This window comes from Labrus mixtus, chromosome 10 (genome assembly GCF_963584025.1).
Source record: "Labrus mixtus chromosome 10, fLabMix1.1, whole genome shotgun sequence".
Taxonomy (NCBI): Eukaryota; Metazoa; Chordata; class Actinopteri; order Labriformes; family Labridae; genus Labrus; species Labrus mixtus.
In genome coordinates this window covers 28,589,974-28,613,970 of record NC_083621.1, presented here as the reverse complement: position 1 = coordinate 28,613,970, position 23,997 = coordinate 28,589,974, and the positions used below count along the sequence as shown (strand labels likewise).

Genomic DNA, 23,997 nt, shown 5'->3' with positions numbered 1-23,997 from the left:
ACACACACACACACACACACACACACACACACACACACACACACACACACACACACACACACACACACACACACACACACACACACACACACACACACACACACACACACACACACACAATCTGTGCAGTCAGAAACTTCATGTTTCGAGTGAAAAGATCTTAACTGGCAGCAGATTGTTGATGTTCTGGTCTGTGGAAAGCTGCAGGTCCACGTCAAACACCGGGTTGCAGCAGCTCTGCCTAAGTTCAAACGTCGTCAGAACAAATTTCTAATTCAGGACGGAGTTCATATTTTAGGTTTAGCACCATAGAGTTGTGATAGAGGCAGAAGTTATACCTTAAATCTTACACCTAGGTCCTAGTAGGTTTTAAAGTCCACGGTAAAATGGCGTTGTCATGGTGACTGTGTTAGAAAGGTGGGATAACTCGGAGGATGAGGAGGAGCAGAGGGTTTCACCGGCTGTGCGTGTTCTCCGTGATCGGTTACATCCCTCAGATGTTTGATGACTTTGTGTTTACTCCCGCTTTAGCTCTCCATGAGTAGAGATCATTTCATCGTCCAATCGTAGAGGACTGTTAAATCACGTCATGTGGTAGTTGAAGATTTCACCACTAGGTGTCACTGTTGTTATCTGACACTAGCCGTAGGTTATGACCTCATCATGACGACTTGTCCTATCGTACAAACATTAAAGTTATTTTCAGCCGTTAGTGTGATCAGAGACGATCAGACACGAGGAGAAACAAACAAACACTGCAGGGAGAAACATGCTGCTCTCTGATTGGTCACATCGAGTTATTATTTTGGTTAGTTTGGACGTTACGCTCCACTAGTTAAAATGAATCTTAAGTCTCCATGGTAACCAAACAATGACAGAACTTAAGTTACAAACTAACTCGTTTACACGTCAGGTTTAGAGTGGATGCTACAGCAGAACTTAAGAAAGAACTTATACAGAGCTGCTGCAAAAGGACACTGGTCCCAGTCCAGGTCCAGGTTCTTGTTCCGGTCCTGGTTCAGATCCGATGGTTAGTGCAGGTTGGGATACTTCACACAGAATCTGTTGAATGCGTCGTATATGGTCTGTCTGCAAATAACACACAGATACCAAATGTTTAACAGCCAGAAATCCTCTCTTATTTTAATGATCCATAATATCAAAAAGTACTGAAGCTTTAAAAAAACATTAAAGAGGACATATTATCCCCCTTCTCCACCTTTTCAAACAGTCCCCTGTGGTCTAAATGAAACATCTGTGCTGTGGTCAAAATATAACATGAATCAAGCACCAGAGGAGGTTTGTGACCCTGTATAAACCAGCTCTCTCAGAACGCTCCGTTTTGGTGTGTGTGTCTCTTTAAATGCAATGATGGTCAAATCAGCTGTTCAGTGAGTTTTCTGTGAGAGTGTACAGGCTGAAATTTCTTAATATTTGGTGCTTCGCCTTCTATTTTAGTTGCCATGGTATCAAACAGGTATCAACATCTTTTCTTTTTTTCTAGAATTATAGAAAAGTTTAAATTCTGGTATTGTGACAACCTTCTTTCTGCGTCCTGGTTTACCTGAAGACGTTCTGTTTGAACAGGTATGCACTGATGTGTCCTCCTTTCAGGTACCTGACCTCACAGCCAGGCCAGATCTCCTGCAGACTGAGGACTCCGGTACGAGGGATGTAAGCGTCCTCTTTGGCCTGGACCACGATGATCAGACTGGTGTCCACCGGGACTGGGACAGAACATTTCAGACAAACACATGAACATTATTACCATCTGTGCGTCTCGTCAGATACCAGAGAAGAAAAAAACATGAAAACATGAGTCAGGAATCTGTGGTGTTGAAGCTTCAAAGTCCTCTCCAGTTCTTATAAACATCTTGACTCTACATCTAAAAATGTCAAACCTGCAGCTCTGGTTCCTCTGTTAAAAAGGAATAATAAAATGTTCCTGTTTTAATCTGCAGACACTGATGAGAACTCTGCTTTCCCCGACACACTGAGCAGTGATCACATCATTTCTCATGTTTGTCCTCTGAGGTTAGTTACCGGAGAAGTTGGCCATGTGGGTGCACTCGTCCATCACTCCCTTCATGAAACTGATGGACTCTCTGTGTAAAGATGGCCGACAGCATTTGTCTGAATCCGTCTTCTTCCCCCTGTGCGTGTTCCCATTGACTCTTCTGAAAAGAGAGAAAGTTAGGAGATCAAAAGTGAGTGAAGTGACAGATTCCCTGGGGTTATATCTAACAACAATAAATGAAGAATGTGCGACTTTTTCATCCAGTAGATGTCGCCACTGAGCACCAGCATGAAACCAAAACAAACAGCTGTTTGGCCACACCTCCTCCATACTGAAGCCTCCACTCTCCTCCAGTGACACACCTCCAACACCCCTCCACTCGCGTTCACACGGAGGAGTAATGAGTTTTTGCGCACAATAATTAAGCACCATTAAGCTCAAGCGGCGGACAAAATTGTTCTCACCTGTGTCCTGCATTGTTGTGTTAGCATGCTAATGTTAGCGCTCTTTAGTTAGCTCGTAGCTTCACCTTGCATGTTTATTAACACAGAATGAGCGTGATATAAAAACTCTTACTAACATCCAAATAATCAGTGAGTATGTTCTTCTTCTCTAGTCCTTGACTAAAACAGCTTTTATACACAAGGGGAGGAGCCGGCCGTCCCGTCCATGTAAACACGGCTCTGACAACAACACAGCCAGCGGGACTCGAGCTTCTCACTCATTGTAGACAGTCATGACTCAGAGACACATTTACACAGGATAGACTGGATTTATGTGTAACATGTAGCACATTCTTCCTTTACTGTGGTGGAATAGCCCGGTGTCCCTGGTGGATGTGGTCACACACTCCACAAGGTTGAATTACTTAACAGTATGCCACCGTTTTCTCTAAATTCAGGACTACGATCTAATGAGGGACAAACGCTGGTAAAAAGTGGCGCTGCCCGCTTGTTCCACATCACTGTGTTTCCCTGCACACTCTCTCAGCAGCAACAATTAATGGAGGGGAATTTCCAACTGCGTCCGTTCAGTGCAGCCATGAAGGCGCATGTTGCAGCATTTTATACTGGTCAACTGGTATATAGGATGCAGCCCTCTCTTTATATGAAAAGCTCTGTATTAAAAGTGCATCTTAGACTCTTAGACTGAAGAAGTTACTCCCTGTAATGTTAATATTTGGGACATAGAAATATTAAGAAGACTTATTCTTATAAATGAAACACTCGTTTATTTCACAACAGCTTGTATTGATTACCTCTGTATGGAGTCCACTGTGGTCCCACTGCTGCTAACTGAGGACAGAAGCTGGTCTACGTGGTCTCCTCCAATCAGCAGTCCCCGTCCAGCTTTCTGTCCGGTCGATGTTCTGTCCTCAGAGAGACCCAGCAGATCCCCCAAAGACCCTGGATCCTTTAAAAACTCCTGACACATCTTGAAGGAGTCAGCCTGAGCGTCAGAGCACACAGACAAACTCACGGTTAGAGCGAGTATCCATCTGACTGATGAACGGTTGTCATGACAGCAGAACTTCAATACGACTCTGGTAAAAGTTAAAAAAAATATTGAAAGTTTTTCCAATACAATGGCGACAAAAATTGGAGATCTAGGTAGGAACAGAACCAGTACTTGTTCTTGATTACCAGAAGTTGCAGCTGAACTCTGCAAACTGTCTAAATCTCACAAAAACAATAAACAGACATTCAGACTCACCCCGCAGTACTCCAGCAGATTAATGATCTCCTCTTCATACACAGAGTTTATCGCATACTGCTTCTCCAGCTCCGTCCAGTTCACTGCTCTACTGAGAACACCCTGCACTCACACACACACACACACACGCAGACACACACACCAGTAAGCAAACTGTGACCGAGGCTTACGTACATTTTAGAGGCAGGGGGAATTGGTGACACAGATGGTAAAGTGGTGAATTGAAGCCAGCAGAATGTAAACGTATATTAATATCTCTCTCACATTTTATTTCACTAAATAGCAAACTTTACTGACAGATCCACGTCATCATAATCATTCAAACAGGCTGTTTTATTTAGGCTCTACGAGCGCATACAGTGAGCCGTTTTTAATAAGTAACTTTAAATATGACAATATATATCCGAAATAAATAAATAAAAGTCTGTCACATACATATTTCATCAGCGCTGTCTCGCCTTCATTATCCCAGACGGACCTCAGAGGACCGGACTGTACACTAATGTAATCACTGATGAGGAAATCAGAACTGGACTAGACTAACACAAAAACCTCCCGTTTTCATTAATATCTTTATCTTTCTGAATCAGAAAGTTCATTTTCTTCGTCTAAACTTCCTGTTTTCACAGCGATCCAGTGCTGGAAACCTTTGCTCCACCCCCTCGTTTGTATGCTTCTTCATTCACGAGCTGCTTTGTGTTGAGCGTTTATGGTTGAATGTGGGCGTGTAGAGGGCCGAACATGGGGCTAATCTATGTGTGCACATTTCCAGGTGAATCGTGATTTATAAAGGGAACATTGCGTGCAGGTGTGCGTACGAACGGTTTTATAAATCTGAATCATTTTGTGCACACACCATTTCCGGATTTTTGGCGCACGTACATTTTTAGTATGGATTCTATGCATAAAATATAAGTAAGACCCCAGGCTTTTTCCCCAAAGCAAGCCTTCCTGCACACCTCAGTGCTCTGTAGCTCCACCCAGAGGGCAGAGCAGTGAGGTGTGGGATGTCCTGTTGTGGCTCTAATGCTATGAGGCGATATGACATCAGCTCTCATGTTGCAGTAATAAAAGGAAGTGACCTCGTTGGTCATGTGAGTGCGTTACCGTGGTGAAGACGCTGGAGGCTGTGGACCAGGACAAACAGGGAACCAGAGGAATCGGCTTCGGCCAGTTAGTGACCGCCAGAGACGCCATCTACACACACGTGATCGACAGGAGGAGCGATCATATAAACATTTAAAAAACCATGATGTCAAACTCGTAAATAACGTGAAATAATATACTGTGATAGAAGGATCAAAAATAAAAATACTTTATAGTCGTGATTTCAAAATGACTCTTCTATGTGTCTGATAGAAGAGAGTCAATGTTTTAGAAGGTCTGATAAATGTTCTCACACAGGCACAAACTCTATTCAGTATGGACCGAGAGTTTCTAAATATTGTACTCACGTATCCTCCCATAGAGATTCCAGTCATTCCCAGAGGCCAGTAACCTTCCCTCTGCAGCCAGTGGAGCAGCACGGTGGACTCAAGGATCAGAGCGCCCCCCATCACAAACAGGTCCGAGACGTTCTTCAGACTGGACCTCCTGAACATTCACACAGACACTTCATGTTTACACTCCAGACTAGCTGATATCTGAAGCACCAAACACTATTGTTCCACCAATTTATAAGTGAAGTCGCCCAAACACAACTACAGTCTTAAAAAGTTTCACTCGCGCTTCCTTTCTGACATTAGGTGAGCAGAATAACACAGAGAGTAACCAGCTGCACAAAACAATCAGAACAGCAGCAGAGGAAAAAAATAACATGAAACACCTCAATCTTTGTAATAAAAGAGGAATATCACAGCAGACCTCTCTCTCTCTCTATCACCTGTAGATCAAACAGACGGGCAGATCATCTACTACTTTATCGATCTTAAACAGCTATCTAAAGCCAATTAAAAAAAAGCTTAAATGTATAATATTATAGGTACAAAATCTTGATATACCCTATGTTAAAGGCCGGGTTTGTAATTTTCTCCAGATCCACTTTTTAAGATTTTGGTTGAAATTGTCTTCAGTCCTGACAGAAATTAATAACTCTATACACTTATAAACTAAATGTTTTCTGAAAAAGGAACAAAGAAAATCCATCATCTGTATCAGTTGTAACTGTAAAAACTTTGACCAATGTCTGCCACGAGGTACCAATCTGATGAACCAATCACAAGCCTCCCTGTCTCCCTGCTCGTTCTCTACTCCATGCATGCACAAGCCCACTCAAAATATGAGCTGAGGTCCGCTTCTGTAGCCACAGCGCTCGTGCGTGTAAGTAAGGGGGCATGGCTTTAGAGGGAGCACAGAGGGGAGGGGGTGCAGACGGAGCACTGACAGAATGCTATTTTCAGAATCATGCTAGTTTTTCTGAAACTACCAGCCCTGCCTTTAATACGATGTGGCATGAAGACAAAGAGAGTGAACTAAAAAACTCCCTTTGGGTTTGTTGATCAAGGCTGTTTACGTTTCATTCAAGTGAATCCCTCCCTCTCCAGCCGTTAGCCCTGCCTCCACGTGGGCGAAGAGAGACGGTCCACTCAGGGAAGCTGTTTCTATGAGCATTAAAAAGGAGACGCAGCTTCTTTCTGCATCTCCGTCTATCCCACCTCCAAAGCACATCACAGTCTCAGCAGACGGCCGTTTCTCCTTTTCCACTGTAACTTTGTTTAATGTTTCTATTATAGCCCTGTTTCCACCAAGCGGTCCAGTTCAGTTTGGTACGATACCCATTTATTGGTGTTTCACCGTCAACAGTTGGGAATGGTGCCAAAATAAGGGATCCATACCATCCTACTTTTTTGGTACCCTTCTGTTGGGGTGCCAAGGGTACTGATCGGACCCTAAATGGTCCCATTTGTTTACTGTGACCCATTCTTCTTCTTTGTTGAACTTAATTAATATCGGGCTTCACTGTGTTGGGCTGCTATGATGTCACACTGTTACATAGCTGATGCTACACTCCGCTTACTAAATAAGAGTATGATTGGCTCTGAAAACACAAACAAGATCAGGGTTTACAGTACCGTAACGTACTGAACCTAACCGGACTGCTTGGTGAAAACGGGGCTTTAGTGCTCATGATGGATTCATGTCAGCTCTTTGTAAATAATGTAACAAAGAGTAAGGTCTAGACCTGCTCTTTATGTAAAGTGGCTTGAGAAAACATTTGTTATCAATTGGTGCTTTACAACTAAAGATTGAAGGAGAACCAACTAAATACTTTCTATGGACCAAAACAGACAAACACAACAACTGAATCAACTTTGAGATGCTTATCATTGCTCGCAGAACCGGGTCTCAGTGGTTTATTGGCAGTCACCTGCTGCGGCGCATTCATGTGGTGTCGGACACATCGGAAAAACGAGTTTCCCAGTTGTAAAATGCACATGAACGACAATCAATTAGATACCCGACTTGATGTCAGAATCGTCATCAAAATATGTTTAGTTAACGATAAGATACTTTTGATTAATTCACATATTGCACATCAACTTTTTGCTCAAATATCACTTTTAACAGTAACATTTCACAGATCTTCTTCATAGCATCAACGCTGTTTTGAGCTATTGTTACAACATTCAGACTTTTCCGAACTGAAGTCACGTGAACACACTGAAGTCAGAAGAACGACTTCCCAACTCAGAAACTTGGACCACCTGAGCAGCACCTGAATGCAGCATAGAGGAGGGGTGAGCTTTGTTTTGATCTGAAAATCTGTTCTGAAAGTGGCATGCTAAGTAAGTCATGGTCGTAAATACAACAATGTAAGTGACATGGACAGTCTTTGTGCCACTGTAACTTTTGCTGCTTTGCTAAAGTGCTCATGATGGATAGGCCAGATCTTTGTAACATAACAATGAGTAAGGTCTTTTACCTGCTTCTTGTAAAGTGTCTCGAGATAACACTTGTTATGAGTTGACGCTATACAAATAAAAGTTGATTGATTGATTGATTGTGTGGGACACAGTGTCACTGATACTTTCAGCTCAACAAAGAATGACATCACTCACTCAAACATTAAGCTAACAAAACACACTCAAGATAATCATCAGGACTCGTGTTCCAACGGTTTTACTCTTTTCTCTTTCTTGTTTTTATAAATCTTTACGTCTGAAATGAAAGAATGAAGTGTGAACTTACAGTTGGTCTTTGGGTTTACGGTATCCATGTGAAGGCCGGTTAAGAAACAAACAGATGATGAACACAAAGAGACATTTTTTTCCTCATGTTGAAATAAACAGAGAAAATCTGCATGTTTTTGTTTGTTGTTTTTTTTCTCCTCTTCCTACGTTTGCAGCATTGGACCTGTTTTTTTCTTTAGGATCAGATTTTATTTTCAGATGTTTTCTTGGTTATTTTGTAAACTGAATCAAATCTTTAAATCAGGAAATGCATTTGCGTTTCTTTTAATTCTCAAATTTGTGTTGTCAACTTTTTGAGTAGAATTGTGATCACTTTGATTTTTTTAAAATCTGATAAAACTTTAAGTAGGTCAAACAAAAATTTTTTTTATAATGACGTTAATGATCTAGACGTTGAGTATTCGCTGACAGGAAGTAAAGTAGACTTTATATATCTTCAATATCAAACATTACATTTTATATTTAGAAACTGAGAAGGGCTTTCAGTTTGTGGACAATCTGGTTTGGATCAACCTGATCCAGATTATACTTTAAGATTACCAAATCTGGGCTGCACGGTGGTGCAGTGGTTAGTGCTGCACAGTGAGGAGGTTCCTGGTTTGAATCCCCGTCTGACAGGTGTGTTTGCATGTACTCTCCGTGCATGTGTGAGTTCTCTCCTGGTACTCCGGCTTCCTCCCACAGTCCACAGACATGCTCGTTAGGTTAACTGGAGACTCTAAATTGGTGGTATAAAAGGATATAATATGGATTCTCCAGAAGCAGAGAGGCCATTCCTGCTTCTTTGACCATCGGACGAGCCATCAGGGTCCTCCGACGCCAGAAAAACTAGTCACACACACACACACACACACACACAGAGTACGAGAGGATCATGTTAACATCGCAGTAAGGTTGTGTGTGCGTGTGTGTGTGCGCAGTGTGGGGGGGGGGGGGGGGGGGGACGACACACACACACATTACTTTTGATTTGGAAAACTAGATCAAATACTAGTCTACTTAATCTGATATTAATATGAGGCTGTGATAGAGCTGGAATCTCTCCTTTCTTCTCTGTGAGAAACTCTTCATCCTTAGATCTTTACTTTAGGAGCTCTCTTAAGGGCGAAGATGTTTTGTGAATAACTTTGATCTTTACCAGGATCTGGTCTTTAACTTTAAGGGGACATTTAGCTGCAGCGTGTTCCAGCTCCAGCTGTCTGTCACTGTGGCTGAAACTTTTCTCCCATCTGTTTTCGTCATGCCCTGCTGTCACTCTCGACTCTTCACATGATTTTTTTGTTCTTTGAATAATGATTTTAGTGTGTGTGTGTGTGTGTGTGTGTGTGTGTGTGTGTGTGTGTGTGTGTGTGTGTGTGTGTGTGTGTGTGTGTGTGTGTGTGTGTGGGGGGGGGGGGGGGGTGTCTTACATGGTCTCCTGTACCGGCAAGATGGATGCATACTGGTCTGTGGTTCTTCCACCTCTTAGGAACAATAAACTGGAACCTGAAACATTGAACAGACAGGTCACCTACAGGTCACAGACAGGTAACAGCCAGGTCACCTACAGGTCACAGACAGGTCACCGACAGGTAACAGACAGGTCACCTACAAGTAACAGACAGGTCACCTACAGGTAACAGACAGGTCACAGACAGGTAACAGAAAGGTCACCTACAGGTCACAGACAGGTAACAGCCAGGTCACCTACAGGTCACAGACAGGTCACCGACAGGTAACAGAAAGGTCACCGACAGGTAACAGACAGGTCACCTACAAGTAACAGACAGGTCACCTACAAGTAACAGACAGGTCACAGACAGGTAACAGAAAGGTCACCTACAGGTCACAGACAGGTAACAGACAGGTCACCTACAGGTCACAGACAGGTAACAGCCAGGTCACCTACAGGTCACAGACAGGTCACCGACAGGTAACAGAAAGGTCACCGACAGGTAACAGACAGGTCACCTACAGGTAACAGAAAGGTCACCTACAGGTCACAGACAGGTCACCTACAGGTAACAGACAGGTCACCTACAGGTCACAGACAGGTAACAGACAGGTCACAGACAGGTCACAGACAGGTCACCTACAGGTCACAGACAGGTCACCTACAGGTCACAGACAGGTCACAGACAGGTAACAGACAGGTCACCTACAGGTAACAGACAGGTCACCTACAGGTCACCTACAGGTCACCGACAGGTAACAGACAGGTCACCTACAAGTAACAGACAGGTCACCTACAGGTAACAGACAGGTCACAGACAGGTCACCTACAGGTCACAGACAGGTCACCGACAGGTAACAGAAAGGTCACCGACAGGTAACAGACAGGTTACCTACAGGTAACAGAAAGGTCACCTACAGGTAACAGAAAGGTCACCTACAGGTCACAGACAGGTTAGCAACAGGACACAGGCAGGTCACAGACAGGTCACCGACAGGTCACAGACAGGTTAGCAACAGGTCACCGACAGGTAACAGAAAGCTCACCAACAGGTAACAGACAGGTCACCAACAGGTAACAGACAGGTCACCTACAGGTAACAGACAGGTCACCTACAGGTAACAGAAAGGTCACCTACAGGTCACAGACAGGTTAGCAACAGGACACAGGCAGGTAACAGACAGGTCACCTACAGGTAACAGAAAGGTCACCGACAGGTAACAGACAGGTCACCTACAGGTCACAGACAGGTTAGCAACAGGTCACCGACAGGTAACAGAAAGGTCACCGACAGGTAACAGACAGGTCACCTACAGGTCACAGACAGGTTAGCAACAGGTCACCGACAGGTAACAGAAAGGTCACCGACAGGTAACAGAAAGCTCACCAACAGGTAACAGACAGGTCACCTACAGGTCACAGACAGGTCACCTACAGGTAACAGAAAGGTCACCAACAGGTAACAGACAGGTCACAGAAAGGTCACCAACAGGTAACAGACAGGTCACAGAAAGGTCACCAACAGGTAACAGACAGGTCACCTACAGGTCACAGACAGGTCACCTACAGGTCACAGAAAGGTCACCAACAGGTAACAGACAGGTCACAGAAAGGTCACCAACAGGTAACAGACAGGTCACAGAAAGGTCACCAACAGGTAACAGACAGGTCACCTACAGGTCACAGACAGGTCACCTACAGGTCACAGAAAGGTCACCAACAGGTAACAGACAGGTCACAGAAAGGTCACCAACAGGTAACAGACAGGTCATCTACAGGTCACAGACAGGTCACCTACAGGTAACAGACAGGTCATCTACAGGTAACAGACAGGTCACCTACAGGTAACAGAAAGGTCACCTACAGGTAACAGACAGGTCACCTACAGGTCACAGACAGGTTAGCAACAGGACACAGGCAGGTCACAGATGAGTCCTCGAGGAGTCACAGAAAGGTAGGTCACAGGTAACAGAGTAGTGACTGACATGTCAAAGACAAGTCAGAGACAGTTCACTGATTGGTCTAAGACAGGTATCACGATCACAGAGAGGTCACAGAGAGGTCACAGCCGGGTCCAAAATGAGCACCCGCCACATCAAAATGCAGATAAAAAAATGTATTTAGCATTTGCCGAATAAAAGAAATGAGATCAGGTGCCATGATCAGTACAAACATAATCGGAAGTTTACGACCACGTTTTTTCACCACACTGCACATTTCTGGCATGTAACCTGGACAGAGGACTCATAGAAAGGTCAAAGGTCACTCTCTGTAGATGTTTCTGTTCATTGTGTTTTTCTGTTTTTTTGGCGTTTTAGGATTTCTTTTGTTAACATGGATTCTGTTTTCTGTTGAAACCAAGGTTCACATAAGTCCAATCAGCAGCTTGCTCTGTCAGACTGTGGACCACCTGTACCTGACTCTAGCAGGTTTCACCACTGAAGAGTTCTAGAATATTTCAAGCCCTAACAGACTCTGGATCTGAACATGGCTTTAACAGACTCTGGATCTGAACATGGCTTTAACAGACTCTGGATCTGAACATGGCTTTGACAGACTCTGGATCTGAACATGGCTTTGACAGACTCTGGATCTGTACCTGGCTTTGACAGACTCTGGAGGCAGGATTCCAGGAACCAGGTGTTCCAGAGGAGAGATCAGGAACCCATCGTGGATGAGACAGTCAGCGTGCTCCTCTGTCTGGACACAAACAGAAACGTTAATATAAATAAATTTGTTGACACATCAAAATTTATATTTTTTATTGCACTTGAAGTCGGGAGTGAGGGAGAACCTTATTTATGTAAACTGGATAATCCTCCGGCACCAAAAACTTGCACTTCTCTCGGTCCCCAATAATCTTACGAAACTCAAATATTCTGGAAGACACAAAATATAATTTTGTCATCAGTTAAAATCAATTTGTACTCAGATTCACATCTAGCTCAGTCTGATGGGACTTGTTGGGAACCGGAAGGTCGCGATGGTTCTGTACCTTTTGAGGTCTTCAGGCTTCCCCCATCCCCCGATGAAGAGTTTGGTGAGGAGCAGCCGTCTGTAGAAAAGATCAAGTCTACTCACACCCATGGACCAGCAGCTGGCATCTACACACACACACACACACACACACACACACACACACACACACACACACACACACACACACACACACACACACACACACACACACACACACACACACACACACACACACACACACACACACACACACACACACACACACACACACACACACACACACACACACACACACACACACACACTAAATGTTGCTGACAGTATCGGAAACAATCAAACTGTTCAACATGTCAAAAAGAAAGAAGCACCTGAGGGAGGAAAAAAAACAAACATGAGCCTGCTGAGCAAAGTTCAACGAAGCTAACTCTGCTAAGTTAGCCTGCTAATTCATTACCGTACGACACACCTGACACACACACACACCTGTCTCTCCACAGTTACTGTACCTCAGCCTGCACACGGACGTCTGGTTTTCTTGTGGATATCTTCACCCTGCTAGCTAACTGCTAAAAGCTAACACTCTGTCCTCAGAGGACGAATGACTTGAACCGGAGCGTCAAGCTGAAGTTTCTTCTTCTTCTTCCTCTATTACACTTCCGGTAGAGACAAGCTGCAACTGACGTCACACTAAAACAAGCTCCGGTTTCTTTCCAAAATAAAACTACACTTTGAAGCTAGTCCATATCAAAATGAAGTTGCCATGGCTGGGAGTCGGGACCATACGTCGGGACACCCCGGGGGGTCGGGAGCGACCAAGAGGGGGAGACGCGGGATGCTTTCCAAAAAACGACTGAAAATAAAATATAAAAATTGTATATTTTACCCATTACGGTAAAAAAAAAAAAAAAAAAATAGATACACAAAGGTAGTTAAAGAATGTTTTCAAATGAATCCAATTCATTAAGTGAAATGAAATGAAAATTAAATTAATTTGTAAAAATGCATAAAATGTAAATTTGAGGGACGCTTGTGTTTGAATCTGCCCTGTGGCCCCCTTTCCCACATGTCATTCCCCAATCTCTCTCTCTCCGATTTCTGACTCTATCCACTGTCCTAGCTCTACAATAAATCCCAAAAATAAACCTTTAACTATGTCAGTGTACGTTTACACATCAAGATGAACACACGTGTGTGTCTGGTTATTAAGTCTTGTATGTCCACTCAGCCAAAAGTCTATACATGGACATTACTTGTATTTTGCTTCTAGCTTTTCTTGCAATAAATTATTATGTAATATAAGATGAATTTATGTTTTTAGGCTGTTGTATTCATTTGTGTTACCAATGTTTCTAAGCCTATTAGGCCTTGTTTCCACCAAGTCGTCTGGTTCCGTTTGATTTGGTACAATTTGGTAAATTGTTTGGCATGTTTACTGTCAAAAGCTGGGAATGGTACCAAAATAGTTGGGGTGCCAAACGTACTGATCCAACCCTAACACTGGAGTCAGACACACTGCAGTCCGTTGATTGGTCGAGAGAATCCCTTTCCATGTGACATTGGTAATACAGGTCAAACAAAAAATGTGCCATGTTTAAATATCCTGTGGATTTGGAGACTGTTGTCAGCGCGTACCTCCGCCCCCTGGACAACCTTGGAGATGCAGACCTTCCTAGCAGTCGCGGTCTACACTATATCGTACTGCTATGATGTAGTGATATGTAAGGGTACGGCTGGCTGTGGTAACCAACGAAAAATGAGAGTTTACCCCGTACCGAACTGGACCACTGGTGGAAACGGCTTTAGTGTGTGTGTGTGTGTGTGTGTGCTCAATAAATACCTCAAACACCTCCAAGGACAGCGGGGGTCCCCATTCTCTGGCAACCTTAGTTTGTGTCAAGAGCTAAAAAAGTTTTAGAAGCCCTGACATCAAGGACCATGATTTGGCAGTGAATTGCTTTGGCTACTCTCCTATCAAGATAAACCTTAAATTAGCAGATCATTTTATTGTTTTTCTGTAAAAAGACTATTAGGTCTCTGATTGTCCCGGACACTCGCATCATTTCCATCCCACACTCAAACTCTGCTGACTTTGTTCCGGTCAAACTCCCTCTGTCCTGAAGAAAGACGATCTTGATCAAATTAAATCCTCCTTCCAGCTTGACATGAAGATGTCCTGTCCACTATCAGGCTCTTCATCTTCAAGCTGCTCGTCGTGCTCTACTTAGTAAAAATACCCAGAGAAATAAAAAAGTGAGATGATAACTGTTTGATAAATATGCCGTCAGATTGTACTGCTTAATCATTAAGTTTCCTTTTGTTCAGTCGGTGATGAATGATTCAGCTTTATCTAATCGACTTTAACGCAGTGAAATTTAAACAACAAACTGCAGATTTTATTGACATTCATTCAGAAACAGCACAGAGGACAGGAAATTACAACGTGTTACATCAGTAAATCAGCTGAATGGGAAGCTGATCAGTAAGTCAACAGGGGTGTTGGCAACGCTGTGTTTGGCAGCCTTCTCATACCGACAGCTTCAAGGTCAAACTGAAGAGGGTCCAGGTCCTGGATCAGTCACCCCATGTTGTGACGGTTTCCATAACCTCTTTGGTGATTGTCTTTCCAGTCATCCCAGTTTCTGGCCTTCATCAGAGACTCCTCATCATCGTTTTCAGCCTTTTTCTCTTTTTCTTCTTCTTCTCTTTCCTTTGCATCAGAGTCCTCGTCCTCAGCGACCGTCCTCGGTAAACCCTGGTCGGGCAGAGCTCCGCGTTTCTTGTGCTGATCGTACCAGTCATCTACTGTCATGGTGGCAAGGCTGGGATACCCTGCCCCGAACACATGAGCCTGGAGGTGAGAAACACACAGAAACTACAGGTGTCACCAATCTGATACTTTGGAAACTAGAGTTATCGAGAGACAGTGTGTGTGTGTGTATGTGTAGTCAGACTGTGTGTGTGTGTGTGTGTGTGTGTGTGTAGTCAGACTGTGTGTGTGTGTGTGTGTGTGTGTGTGTGTGTAGTCAGACTGTGTGTGTATGTGTAGTCAGACTGTGTGTGTGTGTGTGTAGTCAGACTGTGTGTGTGTATGTGTAGTCAGACTGTGTGTGTGTGTGTGTGTGTGTAGTCAGACTGTGTGTGTGTGTGTGTGTGTAGTCAGACTGTGTGTGTGTGTAGTCAGACTGTGTGTGTATGTGTAGTCAGACTGTGTGTGTGTGTGTGTGTAGTCAGACTGTGTGTGTGTGTGTGTAGTCAGACTGTGTGTGTGTATGTGTAGTCAGACTGTATGTAGGTGTAGTCAGACTGTGTGTGTGTGTGTGTAGTCAGACTGTGTGTGTGTAGTCAGACTGTGTGTGTGTGTGTGTGTGTGTGTGTAGTCAGACTGTGTGTGCGTATGTGTAGTCAGACTGTGTGTGTGTGTAGTCAGACTGTGTGTGTATGCGTAGTCAGACTGTGTGTGTGTGTGTAGTCAGACTGTGTGTGTGTGTGTGTGTGTGTGTGTGTAGTCAGACTGTGTGTGTGTATGTGTAGTCAGACTGTGTATGTAGGTGTAGTCAGACTGTGTGTGTGTGTGTGTGTAGTCAGACTGTGTGTGTGTAATCAGACTGTGTGTGTGTGTGTGTGTAGTCAGACTGTGTGTGTGTGTAGTCAGACTGTGTGTGTGTAGTCAGACTGTGTGTGTATGTGTAGTCAGACTGTGTGTGTGTGTGTAGTCAGACTGTGTGTGTGTGTGTGTGTGTGTGTGTGTGTGTAGTCAGACTGTGTGTGTATGTGTAGTCAGACTGTGTATGTAAGTGTAGTCAGACTGTGTGTGTGTGTGTAGTCAGACTGTGTGTGTGTAGTCAGACTGTGTGTGTGTGTGTGTGTGTAGTCAGACTGTGTGTGCGTATGTGTAGTCAGACTGTGTGTGTGTAGTCAGACTGTGTGTGTGTGTGTGTGTGTGTAGTCAGACTGTGTGTGCGTATGTGTAGTCAGACTGTGTGTGTGTGTAGTCAGACTGTGTGTGTGTAGTCAGACTGTGTGTGTGTGTGTGTGTGTGTGTGTAGTCAGACTGTGTGTGTGTGTGTGTGTGTGTGTATGTGTAGTCAGACTGTGTGTGTGTGTGTGTGTGTGTGTGTGTAGTCAGACTGTGTGTGTGTGTATGTGTAGTCAGACTGTGTGTGTGTGTGTGTATGTGTAGTCAGACTGTGTGTGTGTGTGTATGTGTAGTCAGACTGTGTGTGTGTGTATGTGTAGTCAGACTGTGTGTGTGTATGGTCAGACTGTGTGTGTATGTGTAGTCAGACTGTGTGTGTGTGTGTGTGTAGTCAGACTGTGTGTGTGTGTGTGTGTGTGTGTGTGTGTAGTCAGACTGTGTGTGTGTGTGTATGTGTAGTCAGACTGTGTGTGTGTGTGTGTGTGTGTGTAGTCAGACTGTGTGTGTGTGTGTGTGTAGTCAGACTGTGTGTGTGTGTGTGTGTGTGTGTGTGTGTAGTCAGACTGTGTGTGTGTGGGTGTAGTCAGACTGTGTGTGTGTGTGTGTGTGTGTGTAGTCAGACTGTGTGTGTGTGTAGTCAGACTGTGTGTGTGTGTGTGTGTAGTCAGACTGTGTGTGTGTGTAGTCAGACTGTGTGTGTGTGTGTGTGTGTGTAGTCAGACTGTGTGTGTGTGGGGTGTGTGTGTGTAGTCAGACTGTGTGTGCGTGTGTGTGTGTGTAGTCAGACTGTGTGTGTGTGTGTGCGCGTGTGTGTGTGTGTAGTCAGTCTGTGTGTGTGTGGGGTGTGTGTGTGTAGTCAGACTGTGTGTGCGTGTGTAGTCAGACTGTGTGTGTGTGTGTGGTGTGTGTGTGTGTGTAGTCAGACTGTGTGTGTGTGTGTAGTCAGACTGTGTGTGTGTGTAGTCAGACTGTGTGTGTGTGTAGTCAGACTGTGTGTGTGTGTGTGTGTGTAGTCAGACTGTGTGTGTGTGTATATGTGTAGTCAGACTGTGTGTGTGTGTGTGTGTAGTCAGACTGTGTGTGTGTGTGTGTGTAGTCAGACTGTGTGTGTGTGTGTGTGTGTGTGTGTAGTCAGACTGTGTGTGTGTGTGTGTGTGTGTGTGGTCAGACTGTGTGTGTGTGTGTGTGTGTGTAGTCAGACTGTGTGTGTGTGTGTGTGTGTGTGTAGTCAGACTGTGTGTGTGTGTGTGTAGTCAGAGTGTGTGTGTAGTCAGACTGTGTGTATGTGTGTGTGTAGTCAGACTGTGTGTGTGTAGTCAGACTGTGTGTGTGTGTGTGTAGTCAGACTGTGCGTGTGTGTGTGTAGTCAGACTGTGCGTGTGTGTATGTGTGTAGTCAGACTGTGTGTGTGTGTAGTCAGACTGTGTGTGTGTGTAGTCAGACTGTGTGTGTATGTGTAGTCAGACTGTGTGTGTGTGTGTAGTCAGACTGTGTGTGTATGTGTAGTCAGACTGTGTGTGTATGTGTAGTCAGACTGTGTGTGTGTGTAGTCAGACTGTGTGTGTGTAGTCAGACTGTGTGTGTATGTGTAGTCAGACCGTGTGTGTGTGTAGTCAGACTGTGTGTGTGTGTGTAGTCAGACTGTGTGTGTGTGTGTGTATGTGTAGTCAGACTGTGTGTGTGTGTGTGTGTAGTCAGACTGTGTGTGAGTGTGTGTGTAGTCAGACTGTGTGTATGTGTGTGTGTAGTCAGACTGTGCGTGTGTGTAGTCAGACTGTGCGTGTGTGTATGTGTGTGTGTGTAGTCAGACTGTGTGTGTGTGTAGTCAGACTGTGTGTGTATGTGTAGTCAGACTGTGTGTGTGTAGTCAGACTGTGTGTGTATGTGTAGTCAGACTGTGTGTGTGTGTGTGTGTAGTCAGACTGTGTGTGTGTGTAGTCAGACTGTGTGTGTGTGTAGTCAGACTGTGTGTGTATGTGTAGTCAGACTGTGTGTGTGTGTGTAGTCAGACTGTGTGTGTGTGTGTGTGTAGTCAGACTGTGTGTGTGTGTGTGTGTAGTCAGACTGTGTGTGTGTGTATATGTGTAGTCAGACTGTGTGTGTGTGTGTATATGTGTAGTCAGACTGTGTGTTTTTGTGTGTAGTCAGACTGTGTGTGTGTGTGTAGTCAGACTGTGTGTGTGTGTGTGTGTGTGTGTGTAGTCAGACTGTGTGTGTGTGTGTGTGTGTAGTCAGACTGTGTGTGTGTGTAGTCAGACTGTGTGTGTGTGTAGTCAGACTGTGTGTATGTGTAGTCAGACTGTGTGTGTGTATGTGTAGTCAGACTGTGTGTGTGTAGTCAGACTGTGTGTGTGTGTGTGTGTGTGTGTGTGTATTACTCTACATGTTGGGTCTCACAATAACACAAAGTGAATCCACAGACTGGAACAATCACAAAGCTGTTGAATCAATCTGAAGACATAACGATGGGGGATTCTCGTTTCGGCACTGTTTCAGAATCACGCTATGAAAAGTGTTCAAATGAGTTTATAGAATCATTCCCCTCCCCCTCTCAGACACAGTGTGCCCCCCCCCTCCCCCCTCTGTCTCACCTGCACAGCATCCTTGGTGAGGATGAAGGGTTTCATGGGCGGTCTGGGGGGCTGGTTTGTGGGTCTGGTGGAGTTCTGCTTCAGTCCATCCATGTTCTTCAGGATCTCCTCCTCCTGCCCGATGCTCTCGATCTCCTCCAGACTCACGGTGATCCACCTCCTCACGTTCAGCAGGTAAAACTCTCTGCTCATCTCGTCGTCCGCCTGCCCGCTCTCCACCGCGCTGCGGACGTCCGACAGTCGAGCCTCCAGCTCCTTCTTCTGACGGTAACGCTCAATCTTAGCCTGCCGCTGTGTTGCCATGGCGACCAGGTCAGCTGAGCCGGGGGCGGGCTGGAAGAGGAAAAATCACATAAATCTGTTTGTTTCCTCTGCACTCATTCACAGGTTCATTCAGACACTTTCTCACGTCATCACCCTTTAATTATGACCTCTGTTTGTTCAGACAGAAATCCCTCAGTTTGAGAGTAAATAATGTAAAACTTCAAATACAAGCCCATCCCAATTTGAGGTCCTTTTACTAGCCTGGTGTTGCTGAACGTTTCAACAAATAAAGGCGGTCTCAATTTATTTTTAAACATGATCTCCCAGCCAGGTGGTGAGGAGACAGTGAGTAGAGCACGTTTTTACATGGTTGGTTGTTTTTTTAGTGGATTCAGTTTAAGTGGTTTTTATGTTGGGTAACATCTGTGAAAGTTCTGAAACTTTGGCTTCAGAAGTCTTGCACTGACTGACACAAGCTTATCCAGTGTGAAACATGCATTACAGTGGAGCCTTTCAATGAGGTGACTCCTGCAGTGGAAAAGAGAACTGTGTTCCTGACTTTGTTGCTCTTTCCCAAACATTTAGATTTTGAGAATCTCATCATTACTACTAAAGGTGGCACCCAACTTTGAAGAGAGACAATGTAAACATATCTTGGTATTTGGATTGATGAGAAGGTAACATTTAAAAGTCATGGATCAAATTTTTTTTTTTCCAGTGTTAGATTACATTGACATTTTGAGCAGGTATGCTTCTGCTGAAACCCCTCGATGCAATTAGGTTCATCACAGGGGATGTTTAACACTCATCACTGCATCCTGGACTCAAAGGTTGGATGGTCCCCTCTCTGAGAGTGTTGTAGTCAAGACCAATGGAACAGACAATTTTAATATGATTTACAAACAGTCTGCATTTGGCAATCATCATGTTAGCACCCATACAAAGTGAAAAACAAAACAAAAACAAACAAATAACATCAAAAATCATCACAATGTGTACAACCTATCCCACCAGTTTTATTTTACATAATTGTGTTACTATACTGTCCCCATGTTTTTCTTTGTCCTGTTTGCTCATTTACTTATTTTGTCCCTCTTTCTAATTCATTCATTTTATTTACTGACCCTTTTCCTTTTGTTTTGTTTGCTTGTTTGTTTTTGTCTAAATCTGCTTGCAAAGCTGTATCGTACCACAGTTCCCCTCAAAAAATAAAATAAAAGACCAATGGAGACCAAGACAGACCCGAGACCGGAGAACTCTGAGACAAGACCAAGACCATAAAAATCACTGAAAAATCCTCATCATCACTCACTGAGACCGTGACACCGGGAAGGTTGCGTCCGTAACCGAGGGATAAGAATCAAACTACAAATGAATTGTAGTTCCTTGCTCTTATAGAAAGAGGCGTTTTCCCTCTAATCACAGTGATGACAGGGAAAAATAACCTGTTGAGATGAGACACTGAGAACTTTAAAAAGTGGTCTCGAGAGCGATCTTGGTCTTTTCGAGAACTACAACACTACTCTGAGAGACATGATCTACATACTTAACTGTTCATTTTACGGGATGCACCGGTTCAACATCTGTATCTGCCGATATCGGCCCTGCTCACAGACATCGGCAAATAATGTGGCATGAACCGATGTCTGTAGCCGATGTTCATCGGTTGTACCAAATCAATTTCATGCCGACATCCAGAACACTTGACTACTGATTCAGAGGAGAGGTTCTTTTATTGGACAGACGATGACGTCGTCTGTTCAATAAACTGACTTGTTTTCATTGTCAAACATTGCATTGTGGGAGTCTGACACCAAAAGAAGTCTTGAAAAAAACATCGGAATCAGCTAAATTGTAATTTTAAACATCTGTATCGATTTTCCCAAAAGGTGCCTCTCTAGTTAATTCATAAAGCACCTATTAGCCTGGTCTTCTGGGGCACATTACACCTGGTCTCATGAGGGGCATACGCACCAGGGCGCAGTTTTTCAAAAAATTTAATATGGATCAAAGTGATCCACTCCACAGTTATCCCCATCCCCAAGAAAAGCCCCGCAAAATCACTGAACGACCTCAGGCCTGTGGCCCTCAACGTCTCTGGTGATGAAGGCCATGGAGAGGATCATAAAACAACACATCATCAGAGAAACCGACTCCCAGATGGAACCTCTACAATTTGCTTATCGTGCAGGCAGAGGTGTCGATGATGCAAAAACATTCATAATAGACACTGTTCAAAAACACCTGGAGCACCCCAACACCTCAGCCAGACTCCTGTTTGCAGACTTCTCCTCTGCATTCAACACCCTGCAGCCTCACATCCTGGCTGACAAACTTTCAACTTGCTTCCATCTGAACGACCAGCTTATCCTGTGGATATTGGATTTTCTGACCAACAGATCACAGAGTGTTCTGGTCAACAACACCTTCTCCAACCTCCAACACACCTCAACTGGCTCCCCTCAGGGCCGCGTGCTCTCACCTCTGCTCTTCATCCTCTACACGGATGACTGCAGAACCACACAGCCAAACTGTCACCTGGTGTAGTACGCAGACGACACAGTTCTCCTGTCTCTGCTGTCAGGCCCCTCTCAGCACCATGGACCAGTTCTTCAGGAGTTTGTGGAGTGGTGTGACAGCTCCTGCCTCGAACTGAACGTGAGCAAGACCAAAGACCTGGTGGTGACCTTCTCCAACAAGCAGAGGGAACTGGCTGCATCAGCAATCACCACAATCCATGGGAATCCTGTCGAACTAGTAGAGGAGTATAAGTACCTGGGTACCATCTTCGACAGCCTGCTGAAATTCTCCTCCAACACCGAGGAGATTCTCAGGAAATGTCAGCAGCGAAAATACCTCCTAAGGAAGCTCAATTCCTTTGGAGTCAGTAAAAACATTCTTCTGACCTTCTACTACTCCTTCATTGAGAAGTTTACATCTGTTAGTCCGATCACTGTCCACTTATATCTACTCCTTTATATTTAGTATTTTAAGTTAAGTTTAAGCTTTAGGTTGTATTTAAATTGACACTTTATATTTAGGTTAAAATGTTTCGGACCTGCACTGTTGTTAATTTACTGCTGTGGGTGCTTTTGAATTGCCCTCCGGGGACAAATAAAGTTTTTTGAATTAAATTGAATTATTTACCTGCCCAGGTACAACAGATGCAGATTAGCTATTCGCTAAATCTGATGAATTTACATTTATTGTGCACTGCCCCTGTAAAAATAAACAATAAAGAAATAATAAAAATACATTAAATGTCTCATTAGGATAAAAAAAGTCAAAGAAAATACTTTTGTTGTCAGCAGATGAGACTGACTTTTCTTCAAGAGAAGGAAACAAAGCTTCATATCCTCCTCTTAGAAGAGAGGCTGAAAGATGCTGTATCACAGTTTCTGAGGATGAAATGTTAAATTATTGTTTTTGCAGATAGTTTTTCTAATTAGTTGAAAATATTTTATGTTTAATTATTTAATTTAGAATGGATATTGTTTTGGTCTGTGTTGCTTTACTATACAAGCAGTGAATAAAAGAATGATTCAATATGTGTCATGTGTCCTACATGTCTCTACCTCCACCCTGAATCCACCTTGAATCCACCCTTCCAGTGGGATCAGGATAATCCTGATTTTAACACTAAACCTATCCTAATCTAAACCTTAGAGTTTTGAAATACCCAAAATCAACATTTGATCTGGATTCTGGACAGGAATGGATTACCAAATCCGTATCCCACTTTTGTAGGATCAGGATCCCATCTCTGCTTTTGAAACACCCAAGTTTGAGATTTTATCCTATCCAGATCATTCTGATCCAGATTCAACTTTTTGAAGAACTGGGCCCAGGTGCCTCGAGGTCAACCTGAGTTTAGAAGATCTGCCTTTGTCTTATTTGCACCATGCTCTTGGAAATCACTACAATGCAGTAGTTTCTGATAGTCATTTAAAATCTGTAATTATTAACCTCTGACTGCACCGGTTTGAATTGATTTTAATGTTAACATCATTTATTAAGTGATAGAAATCTCTCCACTTCAGCTGCTCCACAGGTGGAGGTCTTTGCTCTCAGAGAAGAACCTTAGAAGTCCAGATTATAATTCAGTGGACTCCAGAATCCAAAGAAAGTACTGGAGCACATGAACCACTTCTCAGGAGGATATAAATCTAATCCCATGTGTACCTTTGCAGCAGGGAGGTCGCTGTGTGACTCTTCACCTGGACTCTCTCTCCTCTTCGGCAGGTTGAACCTGGTCACGTGGTACTCTTTGCATCTCATCAGGAAGTCCATGAAATGGTCCCGGGCGGTCTGAACCGTAGTAAGCCTCTGGTCTCTGCTAGTCTGCTTCAGGGTCAGGGCTCCGAGCAGGGCGGGCAGCAGCAGGTACTTAAGGTCTGCGGTGGAAACCTCCTCCAGGTCTTCGTTCCGACTGAACAGGTCCAGCTGAGCCACCATCCGGGCCGCCTCCTGAAGGAGGCCCAGCCCGCGGCGGACCCGGAGCTGGACCGCGTTGGACCCGAGGGGCTCGTTAGTGCTGTCCACCTCCTCGTAGATCTTCCAGCCCCCATCCAACAGCTCGCTCAGTTTGGGGGCATCAGACCCTGACGCATCCCGAACTTCACCACTGGGCTCACTAGACGCCATCTTTTCTTCACTTCCGGGTTCTGTCTTCTTCGTTTGTGTTTTGTTTTTTACCATGTTGATGTTTCAAGTGTTAGCGCCCCCTCTGGTCAGACAAAGAAACGACATCTGAAGGACCAAAGGCCTAATATTACTTTTTCATTTACGATTTTCACATTTTTAAGTAATTTATTGATAAATATGATTCTTTTATTGAAATTCTATGGCAATAAAATAAAAAAAAATACAAAATAAATCAGTTACTGAAAATCTGC

At 44.1% G+C, this 23,997-nt stretch overlaps 2 protein-coding genes across 2 annotated transcripts; both read right to left on the bottom strand.

The window, feature by feature from the left end:
• Positions 1–778: 778 nt before the first annotated feature.
• abhd18 (abhydrolase domain containing 18) lies at positions 779–12,548 on the bottom strand. Its single transcript, XM_061049044.1, has 13 exons — positions 12,348–12,548; positions 12,147–12,231; positions 11,952–12,052; positions 9,330–9,405; positions 8,664–8,748; positions 7,919–7,946; positions 5,185–5,323; positions 4,838–4,927; positions 3,731–3,832; positions 3,276–3,466; positions 2,044–2,177; positions 1,565–1,727; positions 779–1,089 (listed from the first exon to the last, which is right to left on the bottom strand). The coding sequence occupies exons 1-13, from the start codon at positions 12,437–12,439 to the stop codon at positions 1,032–1,034; spliced, it is 1,344 nt and encodes a 447-aa protein (XP_060905027.1). The 5' UTR covers positions 12,440–12,548; the 3' UTR covers positions 779–1,031.
• Positions 12,549–14,702: 2,154 nt separating this feature from the next.
• igbp1 (immunoglobulin (CD79A) binding protein 1) lies at positions 14,703–23,796 on the bottom strand. The gene is made up of 3 exons (XM_061049034.1): positions 23,285–23,796; positions 18,839–19,171; positions 14,703–15,179 (listed from the first exon to the last, which is right to left on the bottom strand). Exons 1-3 carry the CDS (start codon positions 23,744–23,746, stop codon positions 14,907–14,909), a joined length of 1,068 nt encoding a protein of 355 aa, XP_060905017.1. The 5' UTR covers positions 23,747–23,796; the 3' UTR covers positions 14,703–14,906.
• Positions 23,797–23,997: the final 201 nt, after the last annotated feature.

Bases quoted from the DNA above. Each gene is read 5' to 3' on its own strand.
- igbp1 (XM_061049034.1), bottom strand. From the start codon at position 23,746: ATGGCGTCTAGTGAGCCCAGTGGTGAAGTTCGGGATGCGTCAGGGTCT. The intron at 19,172-23,284 runs GTACACATGGGA...TTCCTCTTCCAG, and splicing joins GCGACCTCCCTGCTGCAAAG to CCCGCCCCCGGCTCAGCTGA. The intron at 15,180-18,838 runs GTGAGACAGAGG...TCTCACCTCCAG, and splicing joins TCACCAAGGATGCTGTGCAG to GCTCATGTGTTCGGGGCAGG.
- abhd18 (XM_061049044.1), bottom strand. From the start codon at position 12,439: ATGGGTGTGAGTAGACTTGATCTTTTCTACAGACGGCTGCTCCTCACC. The intron at 12,232-12,347 runs GTACAGAACCAT...TGTGTCTTCCAG, and splicing joins AAGCCTGAAGACCTCAAAAG to AATATTTGAGTTTCGTAAGA. The intron at 1,728-2,043 runs GTAACTAACCTC...GTTCTGTCCCAG, and splicing joins CCACATGGCCAACTTCTCCG to TCCCGGTGGACACCAGTCTG.